Source organism: Schistocerca gregaria, chromosome 6 (assembly GCF_023897955.1).
Source record: "Schistocerca gregaria isolate iqSchGreg1 chromosome 6, iqSchGreg1.2, whole genome shotgun sequence".
Classification (NCBI taxonomy): domain Eukaryota; kingdom Metazoa; phylum Arthropoda; class Insecta; order Orthoptera; family Acrididae; genus Schistocerca; species Schistocerca gregaria.
In genome coordinates this window covers 417,945,357-417,966,900 of record NC_064925.1, presented here as the reverse complement: position 1 = coordinate 417,966,900, position 21,544 = coordinate 417,945,357, and the positions used below count along the sequence as shown (strand labels likewise).

At 39.5% G+C, this 21,544-nt stretch overlaps 1 protein-coding gene across 1 annotated transcript in view; it reads left to right on the top strand.

The window, feature by feature from the left end:
* LOC126277970 (dynein beta chain, ciliary-like) overlaps positions 1-21,544 on the top strand; it is a 694,172-nt gene that overhangs the window by 327,304 nt on the left and 345,324 nt on the right. The window contains exon 18 of the mRNA XM_049977623.1: positions 6,250-6,391. Coding sequence (XP_049833580.1) covers positions 6,250-6,391 — 142 coding nt within the window. The remainder of the gene's footprint in view (positions 1-6,249; positions 6,392-21,544) is intronic.

The window sequence follows — 21,544 nt, the reverse complement described above, 5'->3', positions numbered from 1 at the left end:
ATTTATCTTAGAAAATAGATTGAGGAAAGACAAATCTACATTTCTAGCATTTGTAGACTTAGAGAAAGCTTTTGACAATGTTGACTGGAATACTCTTTTTCAAATTCTGAAGGCGGCAGGGGTAAAATACATGGAGGAAAGGCTATTTACAATTTGTACAGAAACCAGATAGCAGTCATAAGAGTCAAAGGATATGAAAGGGAAGCAGTGGTTGGGAAGGGAGTGAGACAGGGTTGTAGCCTCTCCCCAATGTTATTCAATCTGTATATTGAGCAAGCAGTAAAGGAAACAAACGAAAAATTTGGAGTAGGTATTAAAATCCAGGGAGAAGAAATAAAAACATTGAGGTTCGCCGATGACATTGTAATTCTGTCAGAGACAGCAAAGGACTTGGAAGAGCAGTTGAACGGAATGGACAGTGTCTTGAAAGAAGGGTATAAGATGAACATCAACAAAAGCAAAATGAGGATAATGGAATGTAGTCGAATTAAGTCGGGTGATGCTGGGGGAATTAGATTAGGAAATGAGACACTTAAAGTAGTAAAGGAGTTTTGCTATTTGGGGAGCAAAATAACTGATTATGATCGAAGTAGAGAGGATATAAAATGTAGACTGGCAATGGCCAGGAAAGCTTTTCTGAAAAAGAGAAATCTGTTAACGTTGAGTTTAGATTTAAGTGTCTGGAAGTCGTTTCTGAAAGCATTTGTATGGAGTGTAGCCATGTATGGAAGTGAAACATGGACAATAAATAGTTTGGACAAGAAGAGAATAGAAGCTTTTGAAATGTGGTGGTACAGAAGAATGTTAAAGATTAGGTGGGTAGCTCACGTAACTAATGAGGAGGTATTGAATGGGATTGGGGAGAAGAGAAGTTTGTGGCACAATGTGACTAGAAGAAAGGATCGGTTGGTAGGACATGTCCTGAGGCATCAAGGGATCACAAATTTAGCATTTGAGGGCAGTGTGGAGGGTAAAAATCGTAGAGGGAGACCAAGAGATGAATGCACTTAGCAGATTCAGAAGCATGTAGGCTGCAGTAGGTACTGGGAGATGAAGAAGCTTGCACAGGATAGAGTAGCATGGAGAGCTGCATCAAACCAGTCTCAGGACTGAAGACCATAACCACAGCAACAACAACATGCTTTGTCTCAACCATATGGTATGTTGTTAACTTTACTACTTCCATCATTGGTATTCCACCAGTGACTTTTCATTTTCATATTTAGCTGTTAGAATGGCATTCTTATTTTAGTGCAATTACGGTTCTAGGAACCTCTCTGAATGAATGCTCATCCAAAACAGTCTTCAGTGACAGCTGAACCGTGAATGACTAAATTGCAATGTGGAGACTCAGTTGTACTGACTTCACTTAACAAAGTCTTACTGTTAAATAATTGTGCTGTTGCTCACAGTGCATATTTAAAGCCTGGTGTAGAAAAATATCAGATCAGTTACATACTCACTAATAACACATAAGACAGAGTGGTATGTGTTTTTGTGTCAGAGTTTTAGACATTTACTAGAAATGTCTACCAACTGCCAAGAATGTCCAGAACCCCTATTTATGTTTACAATATTTCATTAACTAACAAGTTGTTCTAATAAAAGAATACATTTTTGAACATAGAAAAATTGGGCTGTTCAATTGTAATATTGGATTTTTAAAGGTTTGCATTCTGAAATTTGAAAAATCATGTAACAACATTCCTGAATAATATTATTATAAGGGATTTATAAGTGTACTTAGTTTTTATGAATCTAAAATTCTGAATGTTTCATAAAAAAATTAGTTTCTACACACGGTACTTGTTTTGTTATCATAAGCCGCATGTAAATTATCTACGAACAGAAAGATTTACAGCTTAACAAACAATTTGATATATCAGGTAACATATAGTAGGTAACATAACCAGTAAATGAAGAGTAAAGGACCCAATTAGAATGAATAATTTATACCAGACATAACAAAAATTGTTGAAGTGTTTTTGAACTGAAAACAAATAGTGCAGACTATCAGAAATAAGTACAAAAATTGTACCCATCTTTGCCTGAAAAAAGTGTGGTGCCCAGAAGTCTGCATGTGAGTACAGGCATACTTGCCATCATAGTTCCAGTTGCCAAGCCTCGCCATCACAAGAGAGAATTGCGCTATTGTGCACCAAGCACATCTTAACCACTTTACATATGCTCCTGCTGTCTGTGAACAAGTAATGCAGTCTATGCAACATTTTGTGACAGCACACTAGGCAGACTAGTGAATTACCATCTTGTGTAGGCAGCTATTGTAGTTGTGTGATAACTGGAGAACATTGAATGCAGATGAATGGCATTGCATTGTGTTCAGTGATGAATTGTGTTGATGCGCAACCCCAGGTGACCATTATAAGTGAACATGATGGTGACCACGAGAGAGGTCCCATTGTTTCATTGTTTTGGAGAGGCACAGCAGCATTATTTATGGTATCAAGGTGTAGGTATACATCACGCACAATTTCAGGTAAGGGCAAAAAATATGTTGCCTCTCACGTGACAGTATTCTAGCGCTATTGTTCCACAGGACAACGCTCATCCACACAGAGTATGTTTGTGAAGTGTCTGTATGATGTTGAGGTAATTTCATGGCAGATCAGTCGCTAATAATGCTACTGCCTCTAATCTGAAGTAAAACCTCAGTTTAACTGATAGCAGGTAAACTTGAAATCTGATAGCAGGTAAACTTGAAGTTTTGTAAATGATTTATTGAAAAACCCATCTTTGGTGGCAATGTTGTAAGAAGAACTGTGGCGAAGAAAAGAATTATGTCTTTTAATTTCCCATATTTAATCTGCATGTTAGACAAGAATATTTATGCCTGTTATCGCTTTCTTGGTTAGATTTTTGAAATTAGCTAAGGCCCACAGTTAAATTGGAGAACAATTCATTTTACAGTTTTTTATTTATTTAATGACCATGAACAGACACAATGTTTTCCTTTGGTAAACATGAACCAGAAATATTACCAGACTTTGAAAAATAAACATGATTCCAGGTTCTTGTGAGTTTAACAATTAAATGATAATCACACACAAAATGGTGCATAAAAATATCGCAAACCAGTTGAAAAGTCTCTGTATTTAAATATTTCACTTTCATTCACTGGTATGTTATTACTATGTTTTCACTGAAAGGATAATTAAATAATGTAGTCTATAGGCAAAAAATATGATTTGTAGATGTTTTAATGTGAAAACAACTTTATGACACTTACAAGAAGTTATACAACACAGTGACTCTCCTATCAGCAATGATAACAGAGGCAACAGTGTAAAATAGCAAGAGAAACCAAGAACAAGAGTGTCAGATAATGCAAGACCTTTCCCCAGTATTACATATCTTTTTATAGTATTTCATCAGTATTTTATCTTAGTAATAGTTACAAGGTTCTGGTATTTCTGCTTTACTTAGAGGTTTGTCGTAACAAAATTAAATATTTTTTCATTTATGGGTAAGAGACACTGTCATTTAATAATTATTTCACTTGATCAGGGGGAAAATTCTTTAAAACGGGCTATGATGTCACAAAAGCCTCCTTGAATGTTAAGCTCTGTATGCATACCAGCATCTGAGATTTACATTCAAGAAAAAGTCATTTACTTACACCATTACAGGATGAAAACTATTCACTTTAGACAAAGTCCAGAATAGGTTTGTTCATGCTTCATATGTAACTGTGCACTTTAACACATTTTTTGCTAAATAACTGACTCATAAATGTGATTAACATATGTACAATTGCCTTTCTAGCTCATTCTGCTAATTCGTGCTGTGTAGTTGTGTTCAACCTTGTTTTATTGAACTGCCATTGCTTTACATAGGTATATAATTTGCAAAGTTTATATGGTATCCAGTAAAATTCATTAATTTAAGGGAACCACTGTGCAAAACCTGTGTAAAATCTTTTTATGTTTGAAGAACACAAACTGTGAAGAGAAGCTAACCAGTGTTATAACAACCAAACCAATGCTCAGACATTCAATTGTGACAAAGTTAAATGCACACTTTTCAAATGCAAATGCACCAAAGATGATGAATCATGCCTTTTGATTTCCTAGTAAGGTGAAAAGCACAGTCATCAATTACTTAAAGTTACTACTAACAATTGATTATCATTTTTGCATACTAGATATTCATCTGCAACAAAGAGCATTCAGGTACATCTTCCACTTAGAAATTAATGATTTGTGATGATTGTCATGCCACAAATGATGATATTGTGCACGTATCAGACTTTAAAATGGTTCAGCATTTTCAGTTGTGCATGAATTTCTAAACAGTAGCCAGGTTTGTGTTCATTGGCTACCACACCAGCTGACAGACAAACACAACCAGGGACATTTGGAAGTGTCAGAACCATATAAAGGCATTCTGAAACACAATAAGAAGACTTTCTAAGTCACATACTAACCACTACTGATGAGGTGTGACTATGAACCACAGAGTAAGAGCAGAGCATGGTGTGTAAACATCCATCTTCATCTTATTTCTACAGGAAAATTGATGACTGTTTAGGTGCTGCTGATTCATTACACTACTAAATGTCAGATGATGAACAGTGACAGGTAGTGCAAGATCTGAAATCCAAAAGCAAAACAAAGAAGAGAGGGAAGCTCTGAACAAGTGTAATTTTGCTTCAGGCTAATGCATGTCCTGCTCGAACTGAAGCTTTTTATCAGACAACAAAGTTGTGGATTTGGCATAAAAGTGAATGTGCACAATGCTGTGAAAAGCTTCTTTCAGAACAGGAATGGGAGAGATTGAACAAGTGCATGCATGTTGAGAGAGACTGTGTAAAGAATTGATGTTATTGACAGTGTTCTTTTCTCTAAAGGTTTCAGAAACAATTTCTTGCTATACAGACAGAGAATTTCATATATAATTCCACTATCAAACTGAAAAAATCAGTTTGGCATTCACAAGCATGAAACAACTATACAAGCTGTAAATGGTCTTTTAGAAAATATTAGCTGCTCTTTTGATAAATAAAAAAACCCTCATGAATTTTCTGTGATCTCACCGAGGCATTGAATAGTATGAACCACTTTCTAAAGCTCATAAACTAGAAAGACATAGAACCAAGGAAAATTCTTTGAAATAGATTAGGTCATATTTGTCAAAACTCAAAAAGAAAATAGAGGTTGTGGTTGTCTCAAATAATGCAAATCGTTCCTCACAAGTGAAAACAGTTTAACTGTTTCTTCCACAAGGATCAATTCTGAGTTCAATTCTTTTTGTATTTTGTGTAGATGACTTTGCCTGTAAATTTAAATACTCATACAATATACTTGCAAGTGATACCACAGTGCTGATTGGAAAAAATTACACCGTCATAAAAGTTCACCTTGTTTAAATGGCTTAATGTGAAACTTCAAGAAATCCTAAATTAACCAGTTTCGTAATAAGCATTCCAGAACAAATTAACTATGAATTATTCATCAAGCCAGGACCTGCAGGAAGCAGTTCATAATTGCTTGAAATACACCTGGGACAGGGGACGGGCGTCCTAGGCAACACACACGAACTATTTAACAAATAAATTAAATAGGTTCTTGTTTGCAATGTCTGTACCATTCACTTCATCAAAAATGAGTGCAGGAAAGATAGTGTGCCACTCATCATTTGAATCAGTTTTAAGATACAAAATTATTTGTAATGAAGTGCAAGTAATGTGTTAAAAAGGAAAAAAAAACTAGAAATATGTAATGCAAAACATGGAGACTCATGTTTTCTGTTATCAAGAAATAAGAAAATAGTAAATATTCCTGTCTGTACATTTTGAGGTATATTGTGCCGCACATCAAAACTGAAAATTGTTTGAAGAAAAAAATTGCCCCCGTAGATATGAAACAAAAGATAAGATCTAAAGTAAATTAAAGCTAAAAAGTATCCACTGTGTGGAGTTAATGACACTGAAGAAGACACTGTACAATGTACTAATAATAGAAAATCCTACCATTCCTTGTGGAAATTTCTAGATACTAATGTAACATAATAATGGCATATTTCCATAAATTATTTCCATAAATTATATTCTCTAAATCTACATTCATATCATCTGTAAGAAATGTTTTCAATGGCCATAGTAGTTTAATAAGACAATTATAAATTTTGAGGAGTATTGTAAATCAAATAATTCCATCTCTTATGTAATCAGACAATAAATTCTGATGCTGATTGCCTTTGCTCTAATAGAGAAATTGTTATGATTTACAGACATCTCTCCAAGTTGTATGATTCACTGGCTAAACTGAAATTTACTCAGGAAGGAGGCAGAAACACAAAGATGTCTCATACAATGGTGGCCAAAGATGGAGAAGAAGTGAAACTGGATGGTATTTGTGATTGTTCAGGAAAGGTAACCATACTTCCCTTAATAGAAACTAGTATACCTGATATAATCAATTAGTGCATGTTTCATTTCCTTCTTCTGACATTATTGGTATCACAGACTTTAAAGAATATTTGAAAGCAAAACAATCGTTACCAAAAGTTGTTTAGATAAAAAGATCTACTCACCAAGCAGCGGCAGGTGGTTGTAATTGGCAACCTTAGGGAACCAGTGTCTCCTCTTTCAGGCAGAAGGGTTGAAGGGGAAGGTAAAGGGGTGAAGAAAAAGGACTGGAGAGGTCTACAAAAAGGGGTAGATTTTGGGAATGTCACCCAGAACTGCAGGTCAGGGGAGTCTTTCCGCATGCTATGAGAAGGAAAGACTGATTATTGGGGACTGCATTGGACGAGATTTGAAAACCTGAGAGCTTAAAGGTGGAAGGCAGGTTAGTAGACAAACAGAAATTATTACTGCTTCACCATCATTCATGAGTTTATTAGAGTGAAAAGCTAAGTGCATTGCATGTAACAGAGGTGGGAGGAGGGTGGTGAAAAGTAGATGGGAAAGACATGAAAGAGTAGAAAACTAAAATGGAGTGAACCAAAGCATAGTTAAAGTGATGAAATGCTGAGACAAAAGAAATTGAGGTAAGCTAAGGCCAGATGGGTGAAGAGAACCAAGGACATGTTGTAGTGCTAGTTCCCACCTGTGGAGTTTTGAGAAACTGGTGTCAAGGGGAAGAATCCAGAACAGAAGGCGCGTGTGGTGAAAATAATTGAATTGCTATAAAACTAGTCTTATGAGAAAGCTTTCTATAATGTTCACCACACAACTTTTAATTAATGTGATTTTTGCTACTTTTATTGTCACAATAAGCTGTTTGATGACTGGTTCCAGTTTTCAGATAAATTAGTTGTTTACTGGTAGACACTTACACATTCCTATTAAGCTGTTTGACAAAGGCACATACAGCATACTTTTGTATGTCTGAGATTAGCACATCTGATCATAAAATTAAAACAATTTGGGATATTGTGAAAAGGGAAACAAGGCAACTGGGAGCACAGGAAGACTGTATTTCTATCTAACACAATGAAAAGTTTGTTAACAAGAAGTCAGGAGTAGAAAACGTTTTTAATAATCTTTTTTTAAGTGTTGTGAAGAAAATAGGATCCAGCTATTCATTAGATAATGCAAGGCAGTATATGGAAGAGGCAGTGCCTATGCAATTTGATAAAATTGAAATTCAACCCACCTCCCCTACTGAAATTATGAAAATAATAAATTCCCTCAAAAGAAATAGCTCACATGGAATTGATGGCACTTCCAAGAGAGTACTAAAAGCTTGTTCCCAACAAATAAGTAGGATTCTCAGCCACATATGTAGTAACTCACTGAAACAGTGCATTTTTCCAAAGAGACTGAAATATGCTATTGTTAAACTGTTGCATATAAAAAGGGATAAATCTGATGCTAACAACTACCTCTCAATCTCACTTCTGACAGCTTGATCCAAAATTCGTGAAAAAGTAATGTATTTTAGAGTAGCATCACGTATTTATAAAAATGAAGACTTTTCAGAATAGCTTTTCAACAGAAAATGCTATGTATGCTTTCACTGATCAAATATTGAATGCATTGAATAACCGAATATCACTCATTGAGATATCTTGTGATCTCTCAATGGCTTTTGATTGTGTAAATCATGAAATTCTTCTAGATAAGCTTAAGTATTAAGGTATGGGTGAGACAGTGCACAAATGGTATAATTCATACTTAACTGAAACGATGCAGAAGGTTGAAATTAACAGTACAGATAGTCTGCAAAAACCAGCAGAGTCCTGTAACTGGGGAAGTATCAAGAATGGTGTCCCACAATGTTCAGTCTTGGGGACCTTACTGTTCTTAATATACCGGGTGATCAAAAAGCGAGTATAAATTTGAAAACTTAATAAACCACAGAATAATGTAGATAGAGAGGTAAAAATTGACACACATGCTTGGAATGACATTGGGTTTTATTAGAACCAATAAAGAAACAAAGTTCACAAAATGTCCGACAGATGGTGCTGGACAGCAAAACATCAGTGACTGCACATGACAATTGTGTATAAAAGGAGCTGTAATTAGAGAGAGAATCAGTTGCGCCAGCAGTCACAGCATGTTGACATTACCTGAAAAGGCGCTTTTAGTGAAGCTTTATTACCAAAATGGGGAATGTGCTAGTTCAGCATTACGGTCCTATTGCCATAGGAAGGGGATTCGAGCAGGTAAAGGTCCGTTGACAAATGCAGCTGTGGCGAGAACGATTTCGAAGTTCGAAGCCACCAGTTGTTTAAATGATAGACCCCATAGTAGCCGACCGAGCACAAGGTGCAATGTTGCTGAGAGAGCTCAGGAAGAAATGGAGACTGTAGCGGGTTCGTCTATGTACGGGAAAGTCAGTGCTCGTGCAGTCGCACATCGCACCGGCATTCCATACACCACTGTTTGGTTGGCACTGAGGCATACCCTCTGATGCTATGCGTACAAAATCCATCAGCACCATGACAATTGGTGATTTAGTGAAGCGGAGGGCATTTGCGGTGTGGGTTTTCAAAAGATGGCGGAAGATGACGATTGGTTGAGTAACTTGTTGTGGACCGACAAAGCTCATTTCATCCTCCGAGGGTCTGTCAAAACCCACAACTGCAGAATTTGGGCTACTGAAAATCCTAGAGCTGTCATGGAAGATCCATTGCACAATGAGAAAGTCACGGTATGGGTTGGATTTACCACATCTACCGTTATCGGGCCTTTTTTCTTCAAGGAAATGCGTGATTCTGGTTTTGTAACTGTTACCGTGATGGGTGAGAGGTACGCTGATATGTTATAGAATCGCATCAGCCCCAGCCTGGCTAATAAACACCTGCTGGAATGTACAATGTTTATGCAGGATGGCATTCCAGCTCTTATTGCTAGACACGTGAAAGATCTCTTGCATGCGTTGTTTGGTGATTATCGTGTGCTCAGCCGCCACTTTCGTCATGCTTGGCCTCCCATGTCCCCAGACCTCAGTCCGTGCGACTATTGGCTTTGGGGTTACCTGAAGTCGCAAGTGTATCGTGATCGACCGACATCTCTAGGGATACTGAAAGACAATATCCGACACCAATGCCTCACCATAACTCCGGACATGCTTTACAGTGCTGTTCACAACATTATTCTTCGACTACAGCTATTGTTGAGGAATGATGGTGGACATATTGAGCATTTCCTGTAAAGAACACCATCTTTGCTTTGTCTTACTTTGTTATGCTAATTATTGCTATTCTGATCAGATGAAGCGGCATCTGTCGGACATTTTTTGAACTTTTGTATTTTGTTTTGTTCTAATAAAACCCCATGTCATTCCAAGCATGTGTGTGAATTTGTACCTTTCTATCTACATTATTCTGTGGTTTATTAAGTTTTCAAATTTATACTGACTTTTTGATCACCCGGTATATTAACGACTTGCCACTCTTATATTCGTGAGGGTGCAAAATTAGTTCTTTTTGCTGATGATACAAGTATTGTAATCACATTCAAGAAACAGGAATCAGCAGAGGAAACTGCAAATAATGTCTTTCAAAAAATTATTTAGTGGTTCTCTGCAAATGGTTCTCTCACTAAATTTTGAGAAAACATAGTTTCTACAATTCTCTACAGTAAATTCCATAACGCCATTCATAAGTATAGACTAATCTGTTGCTAAGGCAGAATACTCAAAGTTTCTGGGTGTGTGCATTAATGAGAAATTGAATTGGAAGAAACAAATCAATGATCTGCTGTAACGGTTAGGTTCACCTTTTTACGTTATTAGGGTTATTGCAAATTTTGATGATAAACGTATCAGTAAATTAGCCTACTATATCTATTTTCATATTTTGGGCAGCTCATCATCAAGAGAGAAAGCATTCATTGCACAAAAGAGTGTAATCAGAATAATAGCTGGAGCCCACCCAACATCACCTTGCTGACATTTATTTAAGAAACTCAGGGAATTCACAGTACCTTCGCAATAAATATATTCACTTACGACATTTGTCATTAATAACCCATCACAATTCAAAAATAACTGTGATGTGCATAGCTACAACACTAGAAGAAAGGATGATATTCACTCTCCTGGATTAAATATCACTTTAGCACGGAAAGTAGTGAGTTATGCTGCCACAAAAATCTTTGGTTCAAACTGGCTCTGAGCACTATGGGACTTAACATCTTAGGTCATCAGTTCCCTAGAACTTAGAACTACTTAAACCTAACTAATCTAAGGACCTCACACACATCCATGCCCGAGGCAGGATTCGAACCTGCAACCGTAGCAGTCACGCGGTTCCGGACTGAAACAGATTTGGTCATGTGCCAAATAGTATTAAAAGTCTGACAGATAGCCAACCAACATTTAAAAGCAAATTAAAAGAATTTCTAAATGACAATGTCATCTACTGAATAGATGAATTCTTAGACATGAATTAGTAACTGTTAAATAAAAAAAAATTGTGTAAAGAAAAACTATGTTAAAGTGATATGTTCCACATCATTATGAAATGTCACATTCATGATCTATCAGACAAGCATTAATGTATGTATGTATATTAAAAACAAAGATTCCATGACTTACCAATCGGGAAAGCTCTGGTAGATAGGCACAATAAAAAAACACAAACACACACACAAAATTTCAAGCTTTCGCAAACAATGGTTGCTTCATCAGGAAAGAGTTATGGAGAGGGAAAGATGAAAGGATGTGGGTTTTAAGGGAGAGGGTAAGGAGTCATTCCAATCCTGGGAGCAGAAAGACTTACCTTATTTAAAGCCTTTAAATATGTCTGCTTGTGTCTGTATATGCGTGTGTGTGTGTGTGTGTGTGTGTGTGTGTGTGTGTGTGTGTGTGTGTGTGTGTGGGAGAGTGTATACCTGTCCTTTTTTTCCCCTAAGATAAGTCTTTCCCGTCCCGGGATTGGAATTACTCCTTACCCTCTCCCTTAAAACCCACATCCTTTCATCTTTCCCTCTCCTTACCTCTTTCCTGACGAAGCAATCGTTGTTTGCGAAAGCTTGAAATTTTGTGTGTGTGTTTGTGTTTTTTTATTGTGCCTATCTACCAGCACTTTCCCATTTGGTAAGTCATGGAATCTTTGTTTTTAATATATTTTTCCCATGTGGAATGTTTGTTTCTATTTTATTAATGTGTGTATATATATATATATATGATGATGTAAATAAAATAGAAAGAAACTTCCACATGGGAAAAATATATTAAAAACAAAGATTCCAAGACTTACCAAGTGGGAAAGCGCTGGCAGACAGGCACATGAACAAAACACACAAACACACACACAGAATTACGAGCTTTCGCAACTGGCAGTTGCTTCGTCAGGAAAGAGGGAAGGAGAGGGAAAAATGAAAGGATGTGGGTTTTAAGGGAGAGGGTAAGGAGTCATTCCAATCCCGGGAGCGGAAAGACTTCCCTTAGGGGAAAAAAAGGACAGGTGTACACTCGCGCACACACACACACACACACACACACACACACACACACACACACACACACACACACACACACACACATATCCATCCGCACATACACAGACACAAGCAGACATATTTAAAGGCAAAGGCTCTTTGCCTTTAAATATGTCTGCTTGTGTCTGTGTATGTGCGGATGGATATGTGTGTGTGTGTGTGTGCGAGTGTACACCTGTCCTTTTTTTCCCCTAAGGGAAGTCTTTCCGCTCCCGGGATTGGAATGACTCCTTACCCTCTCCCTTAAAACCCACATCCTTTCATTTTTCCCTCTCCTTCCCTCTTTCCTGACGAAGCAACTGCCAGTTGCGAAAGCTCGTAATTCTGTGTGTGTGTTTGTGTGTTTTGTTCATGTGCCTGTCTGCCGGCGCTTTCCCGCTTGGTAAGTCTTGGAATCTTTGTTTTTATTATATATATACTTATTAATGATGATGTAAATAAAATAGAAAGAAACTTCCCCATGGGAAAAATATATTAAAAACAAAGATTCCAAGACTTACCAAGCGGGAAAGCGCCGGCAGACAGGCACATGAACAAAACACACAAACACACACACAGAATTACGAGCTTTCGCAACTGGCAGTTGCTTCGTCAGGAAAGAGGGAAGGAGAGGGAAAAATGAAAGGATGTGGGTTGTCTGCTTGTGTCTGTGTATGTGCGGATGGATATGTGTGTGTGTGTGCGAGTGTACACCTGTCCTTTTTTTCCCCTAAGGGAAGTCTTTCCGCTCCCGGGATTGGAATGACTCCTTACCCTCTCCCTTAAAACCCACATCCTTTCATTTTTCCCTCTCCTTCCCTCTTTCCTGACGAAGCAACTGCCAGTCGCGAAAGCTCGTAATTCTCTGTGTGTGTTTGTGTGTTTTGTTCATGTGCCTGTTTGCCGGCGCTTTCCCGCTTGGTAAGTCTTGGAATCTTTATATATGTACTTATGAATATAATAGAGGGAAACATTCCATGCGGGAAAAATATGTATATAAAAAAACAAAGATGCTGTAACTTACCAAACAAGAAAGCGCTGGGAGATAGACACAATATAAAACACACAAACATACACACAAATTTCAAGCTTTCACAACCCAAGGTTGCTGCATCAGGAGAGAGAGAAGAAGAGGGAAAGACAAAAGGTTGTGGGTTTTAAGGGAAAGGGTAAGAAGTCATTCCAATCCCGGGAACAGAAAGACTTACCTTAGGGGAAAAAAGGGTAGGGACACGGTCGCACAAGCACACATATCCGTCTCCACATACACAGACACAGGCAGACATATTGTGCGGATAGATATGTGTGTGTGTATGCGCGAGTGTATACCTGTCCTTTTTCCCCCTGTACGGTAAGTCTTTCCACTCCCGGGATTGGAATGACTCCTTACCCTCTCCCTTAAAACCCATATCCTTTCGTCTTTCTCTCTCCTTCCCTCTTTTCTGATGAAACAACCTTGGGTTGCGAAAGCTTGAAATTTTTGTGTGTGCTTGTGTGTTTTTTATTGTGTCTATCTACCAGCACTTTCTCATTTGGTAAGTTACAGCATCTTTGTTTTATATATATATGTGTGTACTTAGTCTGACAGATGAACATTCTCAAGTTGGTACCAAATTACACAGTTAGCAGACACATTAATTTTCATGATGGGTGAGAATAATGCACAGAGATATATATACATTAGTTGGTACTGAGCAAATAAGACAATATAGTTTTTATTGATTTATTTAACCTTGCAAGATTAGGGCCATCAGGACATCTCTTACATGTGATCAGACGTTTTACATATTTTATATGACATACATTTCAGTAAACATGTTATGTTACATTTAGAAATTAAAAATTACAATGACACTGATAAAAATGACACATATGCACAGTTTATATTCGTACGTGGTACGTACAGCAGTAATTAGAAATTAATTGGGTTTTTATTAATATGAGCATGCAGCAGTGGACATGAGATAAGGGGCAGAGCATGGATGGATAGAGGAACGTGATAACACACAGGTAAAGTATGTAAGGTAAAAGAAGATGTATCATTGGCTCTGCTATTTAATAGAAGGGAAATTGGCCTGACACATTAAATTTTGAGGAAAATATTATCTACATCTACATGACATCTACATGACTACTCTGCAATTCACATTTAAGTGCTTGGCAGAGGGTTCATCGAACCACAATCATCCTATCTCTCTACTATTCCACTCCCGAATAGCGAGCGGGAAAAACGAACACCTAAACCTTTCCGTTAGAGCTCTGATTTCTCTTATTTTATTTTGATGATCATTCCTACCTATGTAGGTTGGGCTCAACAAAATATTTTTGCATTCGGAAGAGAAAGTTGGTGACTGAAATTTCGTAAAAAGGTCTCGCCGCGATGAAAAACGTATATGCTGTAATGACTTCCATCCCAACTCGTGTATCATATCTGCCACACTCTCTCCCCTATAACGTGATAACACAAAACGAGCTGCCCTTTTTTGCACCCTTTCGATGTCCTCCGTCAATCCCACCTGGTAAGGATCCCACACCGCGCAGCAATATTCTAACAGAGGACGAACGAATGTAGTGTAAGCTGTCTCTTTAGTGGACTTGTTGCATCTTCTAAGTGTCCTGCCAATGAAACGCAACCTTTGGCTCGCCTTCCCGACAATATTATCTATGTGGTCCTTCCAACTGAAGTTGTTCGTAATTTTAACACCCAGGTACTTAGTTGAATTGACAGCCTTGAGAATTGTACTATTTATCGAGTAATCAAATTCCAACAGATTTCTTTTGGAACTCATGTGGATCATCTCACACTTTTCATTATATAGCATCAACTGCCACCTGACACACCATACAGCAATCTTTTCTAAATCGCTTTGCAACTGATACTGGTCTTCGGATGACCTTACTAGACGGTAAATTACAGCATCATCTGCGAACAGTCTAAGAGAACTGCTCAGATTGTCACCCAGGTCATTTATATAGATCAGGAACAGTAGAGGTCCCAGAACGCTTCCCTGGGGAACACCTGATATCACTTCAGTTTTACTCGATGATTTGCCGTCTATTACTACAAACTGCGACCTTCCTGACAGGAAATCACGAATCCAGTCGCACAACTGAGACGATACCCCATAGCTCCGCAGCTTGATTAGAAGTCGCTTATGAGGAACGGTGTCAAAAGCTTTCCGGAAATCTGGACATACAGAATCAACTTGAGATCCCCTGTCGATAGCGGCCATTACTTCGTGCGAATAAAGAGCTAGCTGCGTTGCACAAGAGTGATGTTTTCTGAAGCCATGCTGATTACGTGTCAATAGATCGTTCCCTTCAAGGTGATTCATAATGTTTGAATACAGTATATGCTCCAAAACCCTACTGCAAACCGACGTCAATGATATAGGTCTGTAGTTAAATGGATTACTCCTACTACCCTTCTTGAACACTTGTGCGACCTGCACAATTTTCCAATCTGTAGGTACAGATCTATCGGTGAGCGAGCAGTTGTATATGAGTGCTAAGTAGGGAGCTATAGTATCAGCTTAATCAGAAAGGAATCTAATCGGTATACAATCTGGACCTGAAGACTTGCCCGTATCAAGCGATTTGAGTTGCTTCGCAACCCCTAAGGTATCTACTTCTAAGAAACTCATGCTAGCAGATGTTCGTGTTTCAAATTCTGGAATATTCCATTCGTCTTCCCTGGTGAAGGAATTTCGGAAAACTGCGTTCAATAACTCCGCTTTAGCGGCACAGTCATCGATAACAGTACCATCAGCACTGCGCAGCGAAGGTATTGACTGTGTCTTGCCGCTTGTGTACTTTACATACGACCATAATTTCTTCGGATTTTCTACCAAATTTCGAGACAATGTTTCATTGTGGAACCTATTAAAGGCATCTCGCATCGAAGTACGTGCCAAATTTCGCGCGTCTGTAAATTTTAGCCCATCTTCGGGATTTCGCGTTCTTCTGAACTTCGCATGCTTTTTCCGTTGCCTCTGCAATAGCGTTCGGACCTTTTTTGTGTACCACGGGGGATCCGTTCCATCTCTTACCAATTTATGAGGTATGAATATCTCAATTGCTGTTGCTACTATATCTTTGAATTTGAGCCACGTCTCATCTACATTCGCATAGTCAGTTCGGAAGAAATGGAAGTTGTCTTTTAGGAAGGCTTCTAGTGGCACTTTATCCCCTTTTTTAAATAAAATTATTTTGCGTTTGTTTCTAATGGATTTGGAAGAAATGGTATTGAGCCTAGCTACAATGACCTTGTGATCACTAATCCCTGTATCAGTCATGATGCTCTCTATCAGCTCTGGATTGTTTGTGGCTAAGAGGTCAAGTGTGTTTTTGCAACCATTTACAATTCGCGTGGGTTCGTGGACTAACTGCTCGAAATAATTTTCGGAGAAAGCATTTAGGACAATCTCGGAAGATGTTTTCTGCCTACCACCGGTTTTGAACAAGTATTTTTGCCAACATACCGAGGGTAGGTTGAAGTCCCCACCAACTATAACCGTATGAGTGGAGTATTTATTTGTTACGAGACTCAAACTTACTCTGAACTGTTCCGCAACTGTATTATCGGAGTCTGGGAGTCGGTAGAAGGAGCCAAGTATTAACTTAATTCGGCTGTTAAGTATAACCTCCACCCATACCAATTCGCACGGAGTATCTACTTCGACTTCACTACAAGATAAACCACTACTGACAGACACAAACACTCCACCACCAATTCTGCCTAATCTATCTTTCCTGAACACCGTCTGAGACTTTGTAAAAATTTCTGCAGAACTTATTTCAGGCTTTAGCCAGCTTTCTGTACCTATAACGATATCAGCTTCTGTGCTTTCTATTAGCGCTTGAAGCTCAGGGACTTTTCCAGCGCAACTACAACAATTTACAACTATAATTCCGACTCTTCCTTGATCCAAGCACGTCCTGTAATTGCCAAGCACCCTTTGACATTGCAGCCCATCCCGCACTTTCCCGAGGCCTTCTAACCTAAAAAACCGCCCAGTCCACGCCACACAGCCTCCGCTACCTGTGTAGCCGCCAGCTGAGTGTAGTGAACTCCTGGCCTATTCAGCGGAACCCGAAACCCCACCACACTATGGCGCAAGTCAAGGAATCTGCAGCCAATACGGTCGCAAAACTGTCTGAGCCTCTGATTCAGACCCTCCACCCGGTTCTGCACCAAAGGTGCGCAGTCGGTTCTGTCAACAATGCTGCAGATGGTGAGCTCTGCCTTCATCTCGTAAGCAAGACCAGCAGCCTTCACCAAATCAGATAGCCGCTGGAATCCAGAGAGAATTTCCTCAGATCCAAAGCGACACACGTCATTAGTGCCGTCATGTGCCACCACCTGCAGCTGGCTGCACCCTGTGCTCTTCATGGCATCCGGAAGGACCCTTTCCACATCAGGAATGACTCCTCCCGGAATGCACACGGTGTGCACACTGGATTTCTTCCCCTCCTTAGCCGTCGTATCCCTAAGGGGCCCCATTACGCACCTAACATTGGAGCTCCCAACTACCAGTAAGCCCACCCTCTGCGATTGCCCGGACCTTGAAGGCTGAGAATGATCCTCTGAAACAGGGCAGGCAGCTGCATCTGGCTCAGCCAGAGACAGTGCCTGAAACCGGTTTGTTAGACGCACTGATCAGCCTCCGGGGACGCCTTTCGCTGCCTGCCACGCCTTGGAACGACCTCCCAATCAACCACAGGCGAGGGCTCAGCCCCACTGCGGGCAGCAACCGGGGCAACCACAGTGGCAGACCGATCTGGGCACAGACGGGACGAGGTTGACATCCCCGTGATACCCAACTCCGGCTCCCCACAGTGGTGCCCATTGGCAACAGCCTCAAGCTGCGCGACCGAAGACAACGCCGATTGCAGCTGTGAGCGAAGGATGCCAAGTCAGCCCTCATCCGAACACAGCAATCGCAGTCCCTGTCCATTCTGATCAATGTTGAACAACAGTTACCGAAACACGAGTCCGTGCCTAGATAACGCAAGCGAAACACGCAAAGAATGTATCAACTAACCTGTACAAATGCCTAACGACTGCACTACAATCTGCTGAATTTACGATTACAGTAACTAAAACTCGAAATTGCACCTCCTATACGAAACTCACACGCAATTTAAATAAGAATCTATGAAGTAAACACTAAAGCGTGATGCTACAACTGTCAAATACTATAATACGCCCGAAATATATGAATTAAACAATGCAAGTACCCAAAAACACGCAAAGAAATTAATTAAGCTATCTAACAAACAAGTAAGCTAGGGTTATACGACTTGCTGCTGCAGCTGCTTATCCAACGGCGGCAGGGAGCACACTGACTGACCAACCGACACTGGCCGTTCACAACAAAAACAGAAGACAGACGACTACGTGATTTTACACTATTCAGGTACTAAGGCGTGATGCTACAACCCTCAAATACTATAATACGCCCGAAATATATGAATTAAACAATGCAAGTACCCAAAAACACGCAAAGAAATTAATTAAGCTATCTAACAAACAAGTAAGCTAGGGTTATACTACTTGCTGCTGCAGCTGCTTATCCAACAGCGGCAGGGTGAAAGAAGGACATGCTTCAATTTCTTAAAAGCAGTAGGCATTGGACTGTGGCTAAGAGTGGGGCAGTTGTTCCAGAGGTGGACAGCAGCAACAGCAAAGGAGTTTGCAAATGTTCCTGCTTTTTAAGCAGATACAGTTAGGATACTAGATAAATGGGACCTTTTTTTCGATTATGATGGCATGAAAGGTATTTAATCCCTTATGAGAGATGATGGGATGGTTATGCACTGAGGATCAGTAAAGTAGACGTAGCACATGGTAGTCATTGTAATTTCTCTGATCGAAACCGCCCTAATTGGATGTATGTAGCACTAACATGGCCATATTAGTGGATATTGCAGATGTAATGCACAGAAGCATTCATATTTAATTCCAACCATCTTACGTTTGCACTACTCATGACATACTGAATTACATCACAATAGTGTAGGTTCAGTAGAATGAATGCTTGCATGAATTTACATTTTACATCCTGTGGAAATATCTACTGAAACTTTTTGAGTGTGTAAAGGCAAGCTGAAGTCTTCCAGCATGCTACCTAGTTTAAGATACTTATCTAACATTACACCTAAGTTAATCACTATTTTCGTGTATGGTATGGAATACTGTTGCTGAATAAGAGGCAGTTGTTCATTGAATTCTGAATTTATTAATTTCTGATGGGATGCTAAGATTACTTATGACTTTTGAGTGTTCAATTTAAGCCTTAGGCTGTTGCCCATGTTACCATTGAAGACAGATCAGAACTATCTCAACATTATTCAGATCTGGCACTTTGTGAAAGATGAAGATCATTGGCATCATCAGCATAGAAATGACAAAATGCCATTTGACATACTAGAAGAATAAAAGTGAGCCTAAGACTAAACCCCCATGGCACTTCTGAGCAGGACAATTTTTCATTCCTACTGTGCTGTCTGTTTTTCAAGTAGCTTTCATATCACTTCAGAGTCCTATCTGAGAAATTTAGACATCACATTTTTTGAGCAGAACATCAAAGTTCACAGTATCTAAAGCTTTGCTAAAGTCTAATAGTTTCTAAATATTTACGTCACTCTTATGAATTTGCACGAGTGTTTAGTGATTTGGTCATCAATAATATATTCCAGAGCTTTGTAAACAGTGGGTAATATTCTAATTGGTCAGTAATCACTGGGCATTTGGGGGTTTTTGATCTTAGAGAAGGATCCATGGAGTGGGATGTATACCACTCGTGACTAAAAATTAAATGTCACTTCCCATGACAGGTACTAAGCTGTCGGTGACATTATTGACCTTGTTTGTGCTTATACTGTCACTGCCTATTGCCTTAGAAGAGATTCTCATTATAGCTTTTCTTGTTGTATTTATTGATATGTATTTTGAGTCTGGTCAGTTACGTTGTTTGGATATTCCTATAGGTGATAGTTCTTTACCTTATGGGGTCTGACAGGTGCAGAGAAGATTTCATGCAGTTTTTCAGCTGAGATCGAAAAGCAGTTTCCAATTTTGCCTTCGTGACATGCGAGCAATGAAGAGTCTTCCACAGAGTCACATGTGGTGTACTGCTGCATCAGTCATCCGCTCCCGGGCAGGAAAACATCTGCTGTTTGTCAGAATGGAGGGTGAGGAACCTGTGTGGTGTTGCCAGATGCTATAAAACAGAATTAAATATTACTTCATTTATTTCTCTGAAAACATCTCATTGCTGTATTTTTAGCATCAGGTGGTGGCTTAGCAAGCTAGCAAGGAATCTTCTCAACCCAATGACTGGCTCAGGCTGCCATAGATTGCTGCATCAGCACTGTATTCTTGCCAATGACTTCTAGTAAACAGGTTGTCACTTGTAGTGTGAAAGACACAACCCATTGGACACTATGCTCAGAGACTGCAGTGACCACGATGAATGCATATTATATCTCATATGTAATTTTGGGAGTACTCTTTCCCTTCCAGATCACTGCCCGTGCTGTCTCACCAGACGGCTTGCGATGTCAGATACCAAGATGTCATGTTGAATGCTTCTTCTGACCCAAGCATTGCTGTAGTTTAGATCAGTTTGTGCCCCAGGCATAAACAGTACTTATAGGCCCTTTGACTACACATCAGTGGCGGCCAGTACTGGAGGCTGGCTTCTATCATCCGTGGGTATGGGTCAGTGGTCATCTCTTAAGATGGCAGGAGTGTAACTGGTACTAGAACAGTTTCACACACAAGATGTTACAATAAAATCATAAGGGAACTGAGTGTGAATGGCACAAATGCCATCAATCCTACTGATTGGCTGACTCTAGCATTTGTGTCATCTCATCACTGTAGACTTGTTCCAAGGGAGGTAAAGAGAGGATGTTGTTTGGTGGCCAGTGTCCTCTTCTATAATACAAACTGCACACATGTATTAACAGAAGAACTCCGGAAGTTCTTTATTCATAAGAACCACAAGTTGCTTAACTTAAGATAATCCAGGGGTTGTGATACAAGCTCTTGCACAATAGTCCATGTTGGCCTCACTGCTGGCGAAGCACAAGTCCTGCTATGTACACTACTCTAGTCGCTAGGTACTGACTACCTCTGAGCTAAAGGCTAAGCTAACTGTGACTCCCATGGGGCTGCGACTGATGATGACTCATTGACTCACTGCATGACTGACTGACTGGGTCCTACAGTCCGCAGAGGCAATCTAAATACTGACAGTCAAGAGGGTGTTGATGGCGTGTTGCCTGCAAGTCTGTTTTTGGCCTCTCTTCTGATAGGCGTGTTGCTTCCACCTACTAGTGATCTTCTCGCAACCTCTTTGCCACCTGTGCGCTGGCAACAGCTTACAGATTACCCCGGCACACTGGCCTAGTAAGATTCAATAATTCAATATTTATGCGATCGAGGAGAGTTTATGCTTTTTGACATCGTTCATCATGGCCGAATGAGGTCTGCTCTTTACAAGTTGTCAGCAGTCTTTGTTTAACCAATTTGTTTGTGTCGTAAATGTTTTGTCAAACCTCTGTTATGTGTTGTTGCATCTACCTTTGCACTTCTTACATAATGTAACAAGAGAACGGGTGCAGGTAGGTCTGCACTCA